The sequence below is a fragment of the Gymnoscopelus microlampas genome (assembly GCF_963454915.1).
Source record: "Gymnoscopelus microlampas genome assembly, chromosome: 1".
Taxonomy (NCBI): Eukaryota; Metazoa; Chordata; class Actinopteri; order Myctophiformes; family Myctophidae; genus Gymnoscopelus; species Gymnoscopelus microlampas.
The window spans coordinates 27,834,673-27,850,383 of NC_139962.1; the positions used below are offsets into that span (position 1 = coordinate 27,834,673).

The 15,711-nt window shown below is 40.2% G+C and overlaps 1 protein-coding gene across 1 annotated transcript in view; it reads left to right on the forward strand.

Moving 5' to 3' along the window:
• LOC311053302 (ATP-binding cassette sub-family C member 4-like) overlaps nt 1–15,711 on the forward strand; it is a 41,886-nt gene that overhangs the window by 12,225 nt on the left and 13,950 nt on the right. The window contains exons 9-16 of the mRNA XM_084068763.1: nt 4,279–4,389; nt 4,822–4,911; nt 5,436–5,627; nt 6,462–6,556; nt 7,079–7,165; nt 9,732–9,828; nt 11,212–11,403; nt 12,584–12,721. Of these exons, the coding sequence (XP_083924889.1) occupies nt 4,279–4,389; nt 4,822–4,911; nt 5,436–5,627; nt 6,462–6,556; nt 7,079–7,165; nt 9,732–9,828; nt 11,212–11,403; nt 12,584–12,721 (1,002 nt within the window). The remainder of the gene's footprint in view (nt 1–4,278; nt 4,390–4,821; nt 4,912–5,435; nt 5,628–6,461; nt 6,557–7,078; nt 7,166–9,731; nt 9,829–11,211; nt 11,404–12,583; nt 12,722–15,711) is intronic.

Genomic DNA, 15,711 nt, shown 5'->3' on the forward strand with positions numbered 1-15,711 from the left:
CGTTGAGTTGACCCTGTGGAATATGCAAATTAGTGCTTCATTTAAGTTATTTACTTGCATGGAGGGAGACAATGCGTAGAAATAAAGTGATTAGCCCTTTAAGACCTGAGGCGATTCCTAAAAATGTTTTTTTTAAAACAGTTTTTTGAAATTAAATTAAAAAAAACATTTTCAAGATTTTTCAAAAATAGCAGATATGTATATCTGCTATTTTTGAATAGCAGATATACACAGATGCGTTCCAGGTCTTAACAGATTATTAACTCCTCAAAGATTATTAACTCCTCACCTTTCAGTGAAATGTGCCGTTTTGAGAAAGTTAACTTGTGCCTGACTAAGATGTTCTTTTGACATTCGGAATTTCAATACGATTCAATGATTTGTTTTGGTGTACAGTGACCTACTGCTGCTGCACGCATGCTCACACGCACACACAGCCCTGCCTCCTCTTCTCCTCTTCTCAACTTCACTTGAAAATAGTTTGCGTGTCACGTTGTTGCTTGATTAAGAGCCTCCTGCATGGATTTCTGTCAAATAAGTTAACAAACAAGGCAGTCATGCATACTGTTATGTGTAGGCATGACCCCAAAGGCGCATTCTGAACCAGGAAAAACCCTGATAATGGCTGTTAGAATTAGTTTTCAGGCAGATGCAAATACTAAACAGTAATTAGAAATTAGTATGTAAAACGAATATCTTTCAGAATATTCGCCCAGAGAAGCTTCTATCCACACAGTGTTCTCACTTTTTTTTTACCTATTTGCATCCCGGAATAATAGTGCAATGAAATGCTTTAAACAAAATAAAATAAAAAAACAGTTACTGATTAGAAACAAGTAAATTGTGCAGATGAGATTGCAAAAATGCATTTGGCAAAACTGAGAATAGCAAAAACAAACAAAACATCAGCTGAAAAGCTAACCATTAGATAATAGATTTTCTAATATTGTGTGTGCACAACAATTTCCACAAGGCGCTGCAGTTTTTCTTTCCCCCAGTGGAAGTTCAAGACGTCAACTTGTTTCTCAACCCAGTTTGAAAACATCTTGTGAATACCATTGCTTTGAAGCTCTAACAGGATTATCTAACACAAATGAAAGTTGACTGATCACACTGTGGAGCATGCATGAGGACAGGTTTGTGCGGTTCGATATTCAATTCAGGAATTTAGGAATTTAGCCAATTTATCCAAATAGTAGCGGGAATTATGTGAAAATCTGTTACACGGTGGATGGAAGCATGAATTTTGGATTTGCATTGGTGCAGTCTGGCCTTTAGACATCCTAGAAGGGGTACCGAAAATAATATTAATCTTAAACAGGAAGTGAGTTATTAACAAAGTGAGTTAGTGAAGAATTACAAAATGGCCACCTGCACTATTGGCAATTGCCTCAAAAGACACAATCTCAAAAGCATGAAATTTAGCACAAATGTCACTTGGGTGATCTTAATGCCCCAAAGGACAATGTGATTGACTTCCAGCAACTACAGGCATCTGTAAATTGTAAAAGTTATGGTAGCTCAAATTCATTTGGTGGCAATGGGAAACAAACATAAGGGTGACTGTGACAACTTTTTTTTTCTTGCACAAAATATATAATTCAGTCACTGAGCACTGTTTTGATATACCACCTCTATGAATTAGTTAAGCCCCTCCCCCCACATACTTCCCTCCCCAAGGGTCAGTCTAGGTTCAGTCCAGTGTCTTGTTTGCAATGTTATATTTCTAAACATTCCCAATAGTACATCCTACCTTCTATCCACAACGAGAAATGTGTTGGGGGCATTAAAACCCTAGCGAGTTGTGCCCTAATAGAGGGCTTGATCTCTGGTCATATGAACATTTTAACAATATATTATCTATAGATAATCATTCAATAGGTGACGGTCTTGCAAACGTTTTTTAAAACAATTATGTTTGCCACTGTGGAACATCATCTCATTCTATGTATGCCATTGTGGAACATCATCTCATTCTATGTTTGGTGTTTAAAGTTGTTTAAAACTTATTTAAGACATTTTTCATGGGTGGGTTTGGCCAAATCATTCATTATTAGTCCATTTACTATGAATGTAAAAGCTATAATTGGCTAAATCAGACAAAATGTCACAATTATATCACCTTTTAGGAATCGTAATTTCTGGTGACTTTTTGGGATTTTCCCTTTTAAAAAGCATTTAATGGGTCCAATATTTTTAGCACCCCTTCCATCTCCATGGTGAGATGCACCCTTAAGAATGTGTGTACCAAATCTGGTGCTTCTATCCACTGCATAACAAGTTGATTTTGTTTTACCTTAATTCCCCCTACTAAAAGCAAAGTGCATGGTGGGAGTAAGCAACATGAACACTAGGTGGTCATAAAAACGTCTGTCTAAATAACATACTATCTTAATAAGATACTTAGTATCTGTAAACTACATAAATCTACACTACAAGTATATAAATCAATGACTTACAGTAACTAGCCTGCATTTAGAAAGTCAACAAGTACAGATAAAGAAATAAGGAGTACAGGGGGGGACATGGGAGTTTTGATCGTCCGGATATTGTAAAGTGCAAACCTACAGGAGTGAGGGATCACTGCAGTTTGTGCCTTGAAAGACACCTGACTGTCCAGGAGTTGCACACTCCCAGGGTAATCTACAGTGATGTCAGCAAGGCATGCAGTGAATGTGATTCACTATTAAAGCTAGGTTATTTATTCTTTTTTTCATTGTGAACTGCTAGAACGTGCCCACTCATACTGAAAAATATCCTCAGTGAATGCCACCTTTTTAAAGTGGCGCATCTCAACAACAAGGCAGACCATTTCAAACGTTATGCCATCAAGGAACTAACTGGAGACTTCATAGTTAACAGGGCGCTTTATGTCTCTTCCAAGCTCTGGCTTGGCTCGTGTTTCATATCATATGCATTCAAATGCCCTTTTTACTTAGAAAAACTGTCCAGTATTCTTTATATTTTCGTTACTGAGATGGAGGTGAAAACGAGATACAGGAAGGATATAATTCTAGGTCAGACAGTCATGTGTGTTTCCAGGGACGGGGTGGACACTACTGTAACTACAAACCTGAAGGGAAATAGTAAGCTACTGCATTAATGCACTTTTTGAAGAGTAAACAGTATCTGTATTATCAGAACTCGGTCACAGGTTTTTTATAAGATCATGTCATGAATGGATAGTCCTATTCATAGTTTATTATGGTGCAAGTAAAACGTAGCAACTTCAGAAAGCCAGGTAAATGATGCGTCTCTATTCAGTGAGGTTTTGGCCTTGATTACCTGGCAAAATGAATGTGCCACTATAAATGCAGAAAAAAACAAGTATTAGCAAATGTATTATGTTTCCTCATTTGTGAAAGGCAGATGAACAGGAAATATGTGGTCACACTTGTTCCTGTATAATTCCTGCCTAAAATAACCTCCTGTCTTTGTTAGTCTGGCCGTAGTTTGCCGCAGACTTGAGGCAAAATTATTCCATTAATACTTTTTTTTTTGCTGTTATGTATGCCTTTTCAATGCTTATCAAACAGTGCAGTGAGATGATAGAGACAGGAGGGAACACATGGAAAAAGCCTGGCCTGGCTCTGTCTCTGTCTCTCCTGAGGTTAGACAGGGGATCCTACACCAGCAGCACACGACAACTCCCAGAGGCCCAGGTGGTGTCTCTATGTTCAGTTTAATTTTAGACAAGGTGTTATGATGCATGTTGTGGATGCCAGTGTGAAACATTATCACCCTGCACTCACCCCGCTCAGGCAGTCGGCACATGACTCCATCTGAAATACACTCATTGTCATTTCATGATCAGTTGTAAAGAATGTGTTGTAATAGTTAACACAATACAATAACTATTCTGTAAATCTGCAACTAGCTAATGTAACACCTCAGCATCTTTATGGTGTGGCGGAATAGGGGCGAGCCGTCTAGAACAGGGTTGGTCTGTATGTACTGCATGCATGCATGCGTCCACACAAAAGTAGGCCATCTACCGTATACAGTATGTCTCCACAAAAGTAGACCAATCTACTAATCTGACACTGCTACAGTATGCCAATCACAGCTCATCTTGTTTTGTTTTTCAATCGGATTTTCATTACTACGATGTTTACAACATTTAAGTTTATTAAATCAGTTATTTTCGGTGAGTGACGCTGTCATATGACAAAGTATAAATTTGGCTTTACACTACACTATGCACATTGTATTCTACTCTGCACTAGTCCACATTACTCCAGTCACCAGTCTTCACTATACTATTCTCTACTTTAATAGGCTTTCTTGATGCTGGATGAGATTAAGAAAATCAGCGATTCACTGCCATCAGAGGAGGAGAAGAAGGAGGTGTCTGTTGAGATCCAAGATCTGATCTGCTACTGGGACAAGGTCTGACAATTTCACTCTCTCTGGAGAAAATAGCCATTAGGTGTTATCCACATCTGCACCCACATATTTCTGCACAAGCCAACTGGACATCTATTGGCCTGTACCCTTTTGATATTGTTGGACTTTGATACCTGCATGCATTCCAGTCATTGCTGTATCTTGCTTTGTCATGCTGCAGTATGTGTGGTGAATCATTGACCTGTCCTTCTTGTAAAGTTGTGTGTGATCCTGTGTGGTTTATTATGTCCCATCAAATGTTACACCAGTGTCGTTTGCCAAAAATAGCTGAGCTACATGCTGACAATACATCAACGTATCACGATGTAATGCGTTGTGAGCTTGTAGATGGGCTATTTTCAGCAAGCTGCACCATCGTACGACAGCGTATAAATCATGCTTTACTGTTTCCACCTCCTACCCATACCCGTGCAGAGCCTGGACTCTCCATCTCTGCAGAACATCTCCCTCTCCGTAAAGTCACAGCAGCTCCTGGCTGTGATTGGGCCAGTGGGTGCAGGAAAGGTCAGTGGTCGCTCGCTTTTTAAATTCTCCCTCACAATATTGGCTGATTTGTATTATGGAATGAGAGGGCAAGAAACGGATGTTCAGTGCTCAAATGTACATTCACGAGTAAGAGACCACACCTCTATTTGAGTTTTAAAACAATGTATTGAATTAAATGAGATTGAATGTGAATTGGGATGAGTAACCCATGGTAGGGCGAGACTCAGAGTGGGGGTGTAGTCTGAGGAGCTGACGGCCATCGTTGCTCTACTCGAGGAGCAGTCGGTCGTCTCTGCTCCATCACAGTGGTGATTGCAACGAGGTTTGGCTCTGATAAGGGAAGGCAGGTGTTGTTGATAAGGTGATTGCGAACGGGGAGTGTCCATGTTAAATAGAGGGTGGTCTCCACTCCTGAACTTGCATTGATCACAGATTCATTACATTACAAGCGTATGTGATGATGAACATCAGAGAGACCTTCTCCCATATCACATATCTCTTCTTAACTCCCAACTCTCCCCTTGCCTACCTGCAAACCCCAGTCCTCCCTGCTGAGCTCCATCCTGGGAGAGCTGCCGCACGACAAAGGGATGCTGAAGGTCAATGGTCAGTTGACCTACGCCTCCCAGCAGCCCTGGGTTTTCCCCGGAACCATCCGCAGCAACATCCTGTTTGGCAAAGAGCTGAACCCCCAGAAGTATGAGAAGGTCATCAAGGCCTGTGCACTCAAGAGGGTGAGAGACACTTTTCATTATTTCTTAATGTTAGGTCGGGGGCTGTTAGGGGCTGGTCACTTCTTTACTTCTCATTTAAAATGATACTAAAAGAAAATGCAAAAATATTATGTTGGTAGTTTTGTCAGTCCTTGAGAAACCTTCAAACATAGAAATTATTTCATCCTCCCTTTAAGAGAGGGTGCTTGTTGAATTCCCTGAGAAGTTATATTTCTACAGCCAGTAAGTCCAGTATCCTTTGCAGAGCAGTAAGTGTATTGGAATTCCAAAAATTACTGTAAGAGGGTTAGGATATTTTGTCAGATGGAAAGCCTTCTGATACGATTCAAATATTTTGTGTGGAGCGACTGAACCGTTATTTTTTTAGACTTAAAAACAGCAGCCAGTTAGAATCTGAAAATCAAACTTACAGTATGTTGGAGTAAAACTTTGCCAACCTAGCATTTACGTAGTACGTGGGAATTAGTTTGTGGACAAAATATATAATCTGAAAAAAGGGAGGGGCAAATGATAGTTCATCAAAGGATGAAAAAGATCCACTACTGTGAAGATCACTAACCAGGTTAAAAAAAGAATTAAAAAAAGCATCATTAGAGTGTGGCTGCAATAGGTGATTGTTATTCACAGGGGCTAATGCAGGGGATACAGACAGGGAACCCTTCAGCTTCTGGATATTGCAAGCCCAGTAGTACTGAATGAGGTTGTGGAATGCTAAGTCACCATCAATTAAGTTTGGTCTAGGTTAGGTTTGCCATCCCAAAGGAAGGACAATGTAATCTGATCTAGCTAAACAAAGAAACTTTGGGGCTGGTCACTGAGTCATTGTATCTCCAGGACATGGAGCTGCTTCCAGATGGAGACCTGACAGTGATCGGAGACAGAGGAGCCACCCTGAGTGGGGGACAGAAAGCTCGAGTCAACCTGGCCAGGTAAAAAGCCTGCTAACTGTGGACCTGCATCAGATCTGACAAGAAGTATGATGGTTAAGCATCGTACACAGATACAGAGTGGTATGGTGTAGGACTGTCCTTGACTAATGGGATCCTTCGACAATAATAGTTGATGACATGGACTAATCAATTAGTTGATTTAATTGACAAATCTGTCAAATTTGAACTTCCGACTTGTAATAAGCACCCTTTTACATCTCGTATTTGCCAGAGAGGTGCCTGAGGACTACTGCCTTGCAAATCTATGGTTGTGCAGATGCAGTTTTATATTTATATGTATTTGTACTGTTGAGGAGGCTCAACAGTGACAGTTCACTTGTACAAGAATTTCAGTGACAATGACATTCTTGAACTATAATTTATCAGGGAATAACTCTGGAAACCTGTGTCAAGTTAATAGATATTGACACAAACATGTCCATTAGTTTACTATTTCCCATCAGGAGTGAATCGAGTGTAAAAGTGTGTGTAATTTTGCATTATGTTATAATATGTCTTCAGAGCTGTGTACCAGGATGCTGATATTTATCTTCTGGATGATCCTCTGAGTGCTGTGGATGCGGAGGTTGGGAGACACTTGTTTGAACAGTAAGTTCTAACTATGTCACATGATACATTTACCTGACTCATGCTCATCCAGAGTGAGGTTGAGGTTCAGAGTCTTGGTCCAGTGGGGGCTTAAGTCACTTCAACCTCCCTCTGGGTTCTGGTACTCTTAAGAATGTGTTGAATATTTTTGAATTTTTTTGAAAGTTTTAGACTATAATGAAATGCCTAAAATATGGATGCCAGGTTGAGAGTGGTTAACTACCATCCCCAAATGAAATCATAGCAGCACTGTTGTGAGTGAATGCGTTTCAGAAAGAGAAATACAACAACCTAAAACATGTGTCCAGTTTTTCTGTCTGTGTCCCTTGGAACACAGTTTCTCACCTTTTAGCATGCCAGAATGCTATTCGCCACCTCGGGGGTGGGCAGAATTGTCACTGTGCATGCGCTGTTTACTCTCCCTGACTTTCCAATCACTCAACTATTCAGTCTGCTTAATCCATGGCCTCCAGAATCCCTCAGTAACCAGGTCAGTGCAGGATACACAGAAACCTTAAGTTTCCAGGGAAGTAAATAATGTGTGCGCACTACACACTGATTAACCTGTTTTAACCTATAGGATACACAGAAACCTTAAGTTTCCAGGGAAGTAAATAATGTGTGCGCACTACACACTGATTAACCTGTTTTAACCTATGAAATGTGACTGAACCAGTTTATAAAATAATGTAATGTCATGTTTGTCACTTCACCTACATTAGGTGTTTATCTATTGTCTGACTTTTCAACAGATCTTTGAGGCAGGGTACAGCTGCTATGTTATTTTTTTGACTTGGTCAGCTCTTTTTTCCCTCTACACCAAACACCTCTTTGCCAAAAATAGCCGATCTACAAGCTCACAACGCCTCGCAGCGCGAGGCGTTGTGAGCTTGTAGATCGGCTATTTTTGGCTAAAGTTCTCCTCAGAAAAGGGATACGAGGGTTGAAGTGGTTAAGGTAAAAAAAATAATCCTATCACACAAAGATTTGGCGGACCCCCTGTAGTAACTCTGAGGACCCCCTAGGGGTCCCGGACCCCCTGTTGAAGACCCCTGCTCTACACCACAGTTATTCTGTGCAACACAAAGGAATTGACTGTGCACCGCAAAGGATTTGACTGTACACCACAGCTAGTATTTCTCAAAATCATACACCCAACAGTGAAAGCCTGGACAATCTTGTTAGTTTCACTGTCCCTTGGAAGTATGCTTCAAAGTAGAAAAGGCCCTGTGGAGTATCTCTGTGTGACTTTGTGCCTCAGAGCAGGGCTGAGTGCATTTAAATAAAATATCGCAATATTTTTTTACTGAATACCTCAATATGGATAATGTGACAATGTTCTCTCATCGACTAGGATGAATATAATTACACAGTCCAATAAGTTCCCAAAATTGTATCACTCTAAGACCAGGAAAAGACAACAATTAATCTAGTATATCACAAAAAATATGACCAACATACCAGATGATACCTCACAATAAGACATCAATATTAATATTAATATATCACCCAGCTCTAGCTCAGAGATCAATAACTATTTTCTTTTGACGATGATGATTGTATCCTTAGCGCTATGTAACTTTCCTCTTCTACCCCGGATTTGAACCCAGTTTCCTGCGCAAGTGCTGACATTTTTCCATTGAGCTAATAGAGTCTGCCTGCTTGCTCAGGGGATAAATTGAATCTTGACCATCAGGTCAAAATTCGTGTCAGATCCTGTGTCTAGGTGAGACATGACCTTTGACACGATTTAAAATGTCTCAATAGAAGAGCAGGGAAAAGAAAGACAACCACCCCTGTTGTATAAGTTATATTGTATTAACATACTCTACCATACAGATTGGACAAAATCTGTCCGTCTAGAATACTCCCTTAGCAATTTTTTTGTAGGCAATAAATGTGATCCTGGCTCATGACTTGATTTGTATTAATTATTTTGGCAATATTGCTTGTAAAAGGAAAAACTTGTTTGGCTAAAGACAATGACTGCCGCCACCACCCCACTATGTTACATGCAAGATCAAACACCAGGTTCCAGTGAAAGGAAGGGGAGCTATGAGTCAATTCAAATGCAGCCCTGTTGGGAAGAAGTCAGGAAGGGGAGTGGCACTGCCACTGTCAGACAGACAATGAAAAACAGGCCCCAGTCTTCCTCTTGCGTAACAACCTTCCATGTGCTACCATAGAACAGCAGAGATCAGGAATGGTTAAGTGATTTATTGGGTTTTGTTTGCGAGGCTGTTGGTTCATAGTTAGGAATGTATTCTGATTTATACTCCTATGGTGAAAATGGCAGATCTACAAGCGTTGTGGGCTTGTAGATCTCCTGTATTCGGCGCAGGACAGCGCTGTACGACAGAGTATAAATTAGGCGTGTTTTGCAGTGACTTATGCAATGCACACATACACTTTTCTGTGTTCCCGCCTCCAAGTTTCCATGTTTACACTGTGTGTGTGTGTGTGTGTGTGTGTGTGTGTGTGTGTGTGTGTGTGTGTGTGTGTGTGTGTGTGTGTGTGTGTGTGTGTGTGTGTGTGTGTGTGTGTGTGTGTGTGTGTGTGTGTCAAGATGTATTTGTGGCATTCTGAAGAACAAGCCCCGCATCTTGGTCACCCACCAGTTGCAGTACCTGCAGATGGCCAATCAGATTGTGGTTCTTAAGGAGGTTGGTGTCCCAGTTGATGGACAAAATGTCCCACAGGAGCCACACTTATTTACTTAAACAAAATGATGCAGACGCTTTTAACATTCCATGATGTATCTCCTTGGGGGTCAACATACATTTGGAAGAAACTTGATCTTGGTTATATTTGATGACAAGCACAAGCTCAAAACATTGCACTGCAGTGGCAAAAATGTTCTGCCTTTTCCCCCGCTAAATGGTTATGTATGAACAAAACACCTGAAACACCCTCGTCACCTTCATTTGAATGCCTAGTCCACACCTATTTAAAACCACAGCATACTTCTAGTTGACTGCTGCTTTGTCTTCGTGGCAGAGCAACAAAAGTTGACCTTTATTCAAATTTTCTGCACAGCTTTTACTAGCTCCGATTCCTGGTGAGCAGTGAAAGCGGTGCTCATTCCTCACCATAGACAATGCACTGAACCTCGTTGCTGTATCACTACGTGGAAGCGGCATACCACCGCTGGTGTGAGTCCAGCGTTACACTTCAGTGCTGTGATGATATTGACATTGCTAGCATTAGGAGCCCTTCTGGGCATTATTTATATGTAGACTCAGTGTCCATGCACAAACACGTAAGCACGGTATACGTTACAGACCTCAAACATGTAGCTTATTTACTGCTATTTGTGTTTAGAATCTTGGCCAACCGAGTGATTATAAAAACATTTTAAAATCTCACAGTATGAGTCAGACCATTCAGAACTCAGATGTTCAGAGCACTGTGTAAACACAAATGCACTCCATTTATGCAGGGTGTCTGCTGGTTTACTTGAAGAAGACAGGGTGCTGATGAACGTGCAAGGGTGTTTTCATGATGCATACCTAAATTTGTTGCTCCCTCTGCGCATGGGTTTGCGTGCGTTACTTAAAGGGATAGTTCGCCCCCAATTTTTTTTCCTATGGATTACTCACCATGAATTCAAGTCTCCATGGGGTGAGTAATCGATAGAAAAATATTTTTGCGGGTGAACTATTCCTTTAAGTAAATTCTTTGAGTATTTGTACTTTACTTGAGTTTTGATTCCACTACATTTCTAGGAAGCGGAAAAAGTAAATTATGAATTAACCACTTGAACTTGAAATTAGCCGATCTACAGTACAAGCTCATAACGCGTCGCAATGCGCCGTGCTGTGAGCTTGTCACTATTATTGTTTTTTTTGGTATTTCGTTCTCTTTGAATACTTTGACTGAATAATAATTTGACTGAGCAACTTTCACATGTAGTTGACTGAGCAACTTTCACATGTAGTTGTTGCTCTGCAGCGAAGACGAGTAATATAGTAATATTTCAATATTTGAGTATCTATACTTTGACTCAAGTACTGTGGTTGAATACTTTTTCCACCACTGCTCACCAGGGTCACATGGTGGCGAGGGGCACCTACACTGAGCTGCAGCACTCTGGCGTGGACTTCACCTCCCTGCTGAAGCAGGAGGAAGAAGAGGAGCAACAGGAAGAGGCCTCCCTGCGCAAGCGCACCCTGTCACAGAACTCCGTGATCTCACAGTCCTCCTCCGTACACTCCGTCAAAGACGGAGCCGAGCTACCGGTGCGTATGGCAAGCAGACATTTTCTAAAACTCTCTCTCTCTCTCTCTTAAGTGTAATCTGATCTAATGTAATTATCAGGAGTGAGTCACACGTTTGAATTAGTGCCAGCCAGGTCCATGCCGAAAAACTGATTAGCAAAAGGGCGTAACCTTGCTATTTGATACTCCTTTGTCTTGATAATGCCATGCCATGCCATGTCAGTGTCTCCCCTAGGATTAATTTGTAGCAACGGTGGTGAATATTAATCCCACCCGCGCCCAAACAATCTTTTGCCCTCAAAATAAGAAGTCGGTGTCTTTGAGATTGACAGTGGTCGTGAAGTCACGGTGGCTCGGTGGACCGCCTCCAGGCAAAACTCTGCGTATGGGCAATACCATTTTTTTGTACGCAAGATCATTATTAAGATGGATCTTCCGAATATTTATTTTACAGATGTTTCCTTGCACATTCCAATCAAATGATTTAAGTTTCATTTTACCTTTAGTTTAATTTATACTCCATCGCGCAACAGTGTTGCTTGCTTGACAAAAATGACTAATCTACAAGGTATCAACATGCTGCATTGCGACGCGAAGATACCTTGAAAATCTGTTCTTTTTGAGAGTATGGAGTGAAGTTGCAGTACTCTTTTTGTGTTAGGAAAATGATAATCTGATCAGCGTTGGTTTGCTTCAATGTTGACTTGTCATCTACCCAGTACCTGTTGTAACTTGATTTAATATGCTGAGATGATCAGGTAAGCGCAAAGTTAATTGACCTGAATATGAAGAGATACGCTGTTCTGTATACAAGTGCAAATAGACGGAGCCCGAGCTATTGAGAGAGTAGGCCTATGATGAATAGACTGCTGTTGTAAACTGAGAATATTCACCTATACATTAGAATATCACAATATTCAAACATTTATTACTGAAATTCAACATCTAAGTAACGTATACAGAATTGAAATGATGGGCTGAAATATATATAATATAATCCAAAGACTTTAATCGTATTCTGAAGGAAAAATAAAAAAAATGCCTACAATTGAAAGATGCAGTGAAAATAAGAATATTTTCAAAATCATTGATTTTGCTTATTCAAATATATCATATTATATATGATAGTGTGCAGCATTTAGTTTCTACACACTCGACAACTGGGTTAATCTGAAATTGTTCTCTGGTATTCCCCCCACAGGCAGAGACGGTCCAAACATTGGTGGAGGAGAGTCGCTCCGAGGGAACCATCGGGATGAGCCTGTATTTCAAATACCTACGGGCTGGAGCCAATGTCTGCATCCTGCTGTTTATGATACTCATCAACATTCTGGCCCAGGTAGGCTATCCAGAAAGAGAACGTGACGTCACACCATTGAAAGTAATAGCGGCGGAACCTCACAGGATGGCGACACCAGTCCATTGAATTCAATGGATGGTGGCCGCCAGGTTGTGAGTTGCTGCACTTTCTTGATAGGCTTCTGTGTGGTTCTTCAGATCAGCTCAGAACAGCTCGTCTGAAGGTAGGATAGTTTCTGAAAACCAATTTTGGACGGTCAAATTGGGAAAATTACATGGCAAAGTTTTACATTTTACTTGCTCGATAGGATCTTGTGTCGTTGGAGGAAGCTGTACTCAAAACAATAAATACCTGACCTGTGCCATGTTGTCTTGAATCTCTGATGTTCAGATGGTCAGAACATATCATAAGGCCAAAGATGAACAACATAATAATTAAAGAAACAATTCTACCATAATTCTCCATCATTCAGCCCATCATCACCAGGGTTTATACCAGACAGAAACTTATCAAGTATTCCATAATTTAATGAAAACGCAGTGGTGGTAAAAGTACTAAAATGTTGTATCAATACTGCAATGGAGAAATACTCACTCTGTTAAGTAAATGTTCAGAATTCAAAATGTACTTGAGTAAAAGTACAAAAGTATTGGCATCAAAATGTACTTAAAGTACCAAAAGTAAAAGTACTCCTTGTGCAGTTTTCAAGGAGACACAGAGTCTTCTTTGTGTCTCCTACCGGAGACATTAGCATCTTCATTATTATCATCAAATGATTGGCTTAGGAATGTGACAAAAACTAAAAAATCTCTAATTGATAGAAAATAAGTAATGTTTTGGGTAAACTACTCCTTTAAGCATTGAGAAGGCCTCTCCATGTACCACTGTATGGCTTCCTGCCATGGCACCAGTCCAGCTGGTGGTGAGCTTGCAGCCAGAGGTACTGTAGATGCACACAAATCAACTGCCACTGTTTCCGAATAAGGGCGTACTATGCTTGTTGATGTGTTTGATGAAGAGTTTCAGTCTGTGTTTGAAGTCATCAAACTGGGATGCAGACAAGACATTTCATTGTCCCTATGAAAGTAAACCGAATCTCTCTCGTCTTCTTCTTTGGCAGTTGGTAAAGACTTTTGTAAAGACCGCTGTGGGCCTTCACATTGCCATTAAATGATATCTTGCAGTAATGAAAACTGTCAGTTTCGATTTCTCCATTTGCCATTCATTTAAAGTTAAAAGTTTTTAACACATCTCCTGCCAAGGTATTAAACATTGTTTTTATCCCCTTGCCAGTGTAATTACCTTAATCCGACGATCTTTGAAACGCTGTGGAAGCCACATTGTGTACTGTACAACAACAAAAAAACAATGCCCGCTATCGGCCATTTTGGGGCTATGGCTCATTGAAAATAGGTGGTTTTCAATGCAAAAAAAGGAAACTGAGATAAGAGAGTTTTTCTAAAAATCCTATAGTCAGGGCGGATGGATGTAACGTTTTTTGGAATGACGTCACATCCACATACTACTTCTCTGAGTGACGATGGATCATCCCAAAGCTGTGTTAGGGTGCCCCTTGTGGAATTAAAAAATAATAATAATTTGATAATAGAAAGACTTTATGCGTCTTGGCGGGCAAGTGCACTATTTAATAGAACGACTTTATGCGTCCATGGCGGGAAATTAGTAAATTTAAAACTTTCATAACAAAGTCATACATGTTTGTAACGTTAACCTTAGTAAAGTCATTAAAACTATGTCCTCCCCCATTCTTTTGAAATTTAGCCCACACAGTGCACCAAAATGTTACTGCTACTGTAAACTAGTGAGGTGCATTTCAGAATTGTATTTCAAAAAGACAGTGTCTAATAACAGGGTGGCTCCAGTGTGGATCTTGGAGGTTCAAGGTTTAATCATCATTTTGATCCAGACAGTTCGGCTGATGGACTGTCCGGTATTACTCATTACTCATTAGTGGGCTTGATCACAGGGACGTCACAGGCTCTCAGAAGGTGGGGGGGATGGACTTTCGGTGGACTATACCCCTTATTTTATACTTTGGCTATTCAAAAATAGCAGATATACAAGCTCATAGCGCGGCGCCACGCTATGAGCTTGTAGATCTTTGAATATCATTTTTTTCAAGCGAACATTTGTAACTGTCAAACGTAAACGTATTTTGTATTTTCAAAAATGTGCGTTTTTGCGTTTTTTGGGTGGATTTTGTTAGTTTTTTTCCGGTGTTTTGGTTACTTTATTTCGGTGTTAGGGTTAGGTTATTTTTATTTTTGCCTGATTTTACCGATGTATCATCAAAAAAAGTTAAAACATATTTTTTTTTTTTTTCAAAAAGTGGGGCTTATGAAATCATGGATCTGTGAGTGTGAGGGTGTCGCGTCGTACGCACAGTGAATGGCCATTCACTGTCGTCCCTGCTTGATCATAATAGAGAGCCCAGTTATGTTCTCAATATTTGTATTTTTATTCCCCTCAAAACTTTGGCTCGCTCGCTAGAAGCTTTGTTCAAACTTAAAAATGTTCATCTGACAAATTACAACTTGTTCAAAATGCGGCAGCCAGAATTTTAACTAAAACTAGAATGAGAGAACATATCACTCCAGTTCTAGCTTCACTACACTGGCTCCCGGTTGTTTTTAGGATTGATTTTAAAATTATTTTAATAGTTTATAAAGCTCTAAATGGTCTGGCACCTTCCTACCTCTATGACTGCCTAGAGAGACATGTTCCAAACCGGACCCTCAGGTCTTCAAGTGCTGACCTACTCGAGGTGCCTAAAATGACATATAAAAAATACGGTGAAGCAGCATTCTGCTTTTACGGACCAACAGTGTGGAATAAACTCCCATTACACCTAAAACAGGCAGCCTCTGTCGATAGCTTTAAAGCACAGCTCAAGACCTATTTCTTCACTCTTGCTTTTAGCTGACTCTTTGGTTGATTTTTAAGTCCTCACTGTATTGCCTATTTTAATGTTTTATGCTTTTGCTTTTATTTTATTTTATTTTTTGTTT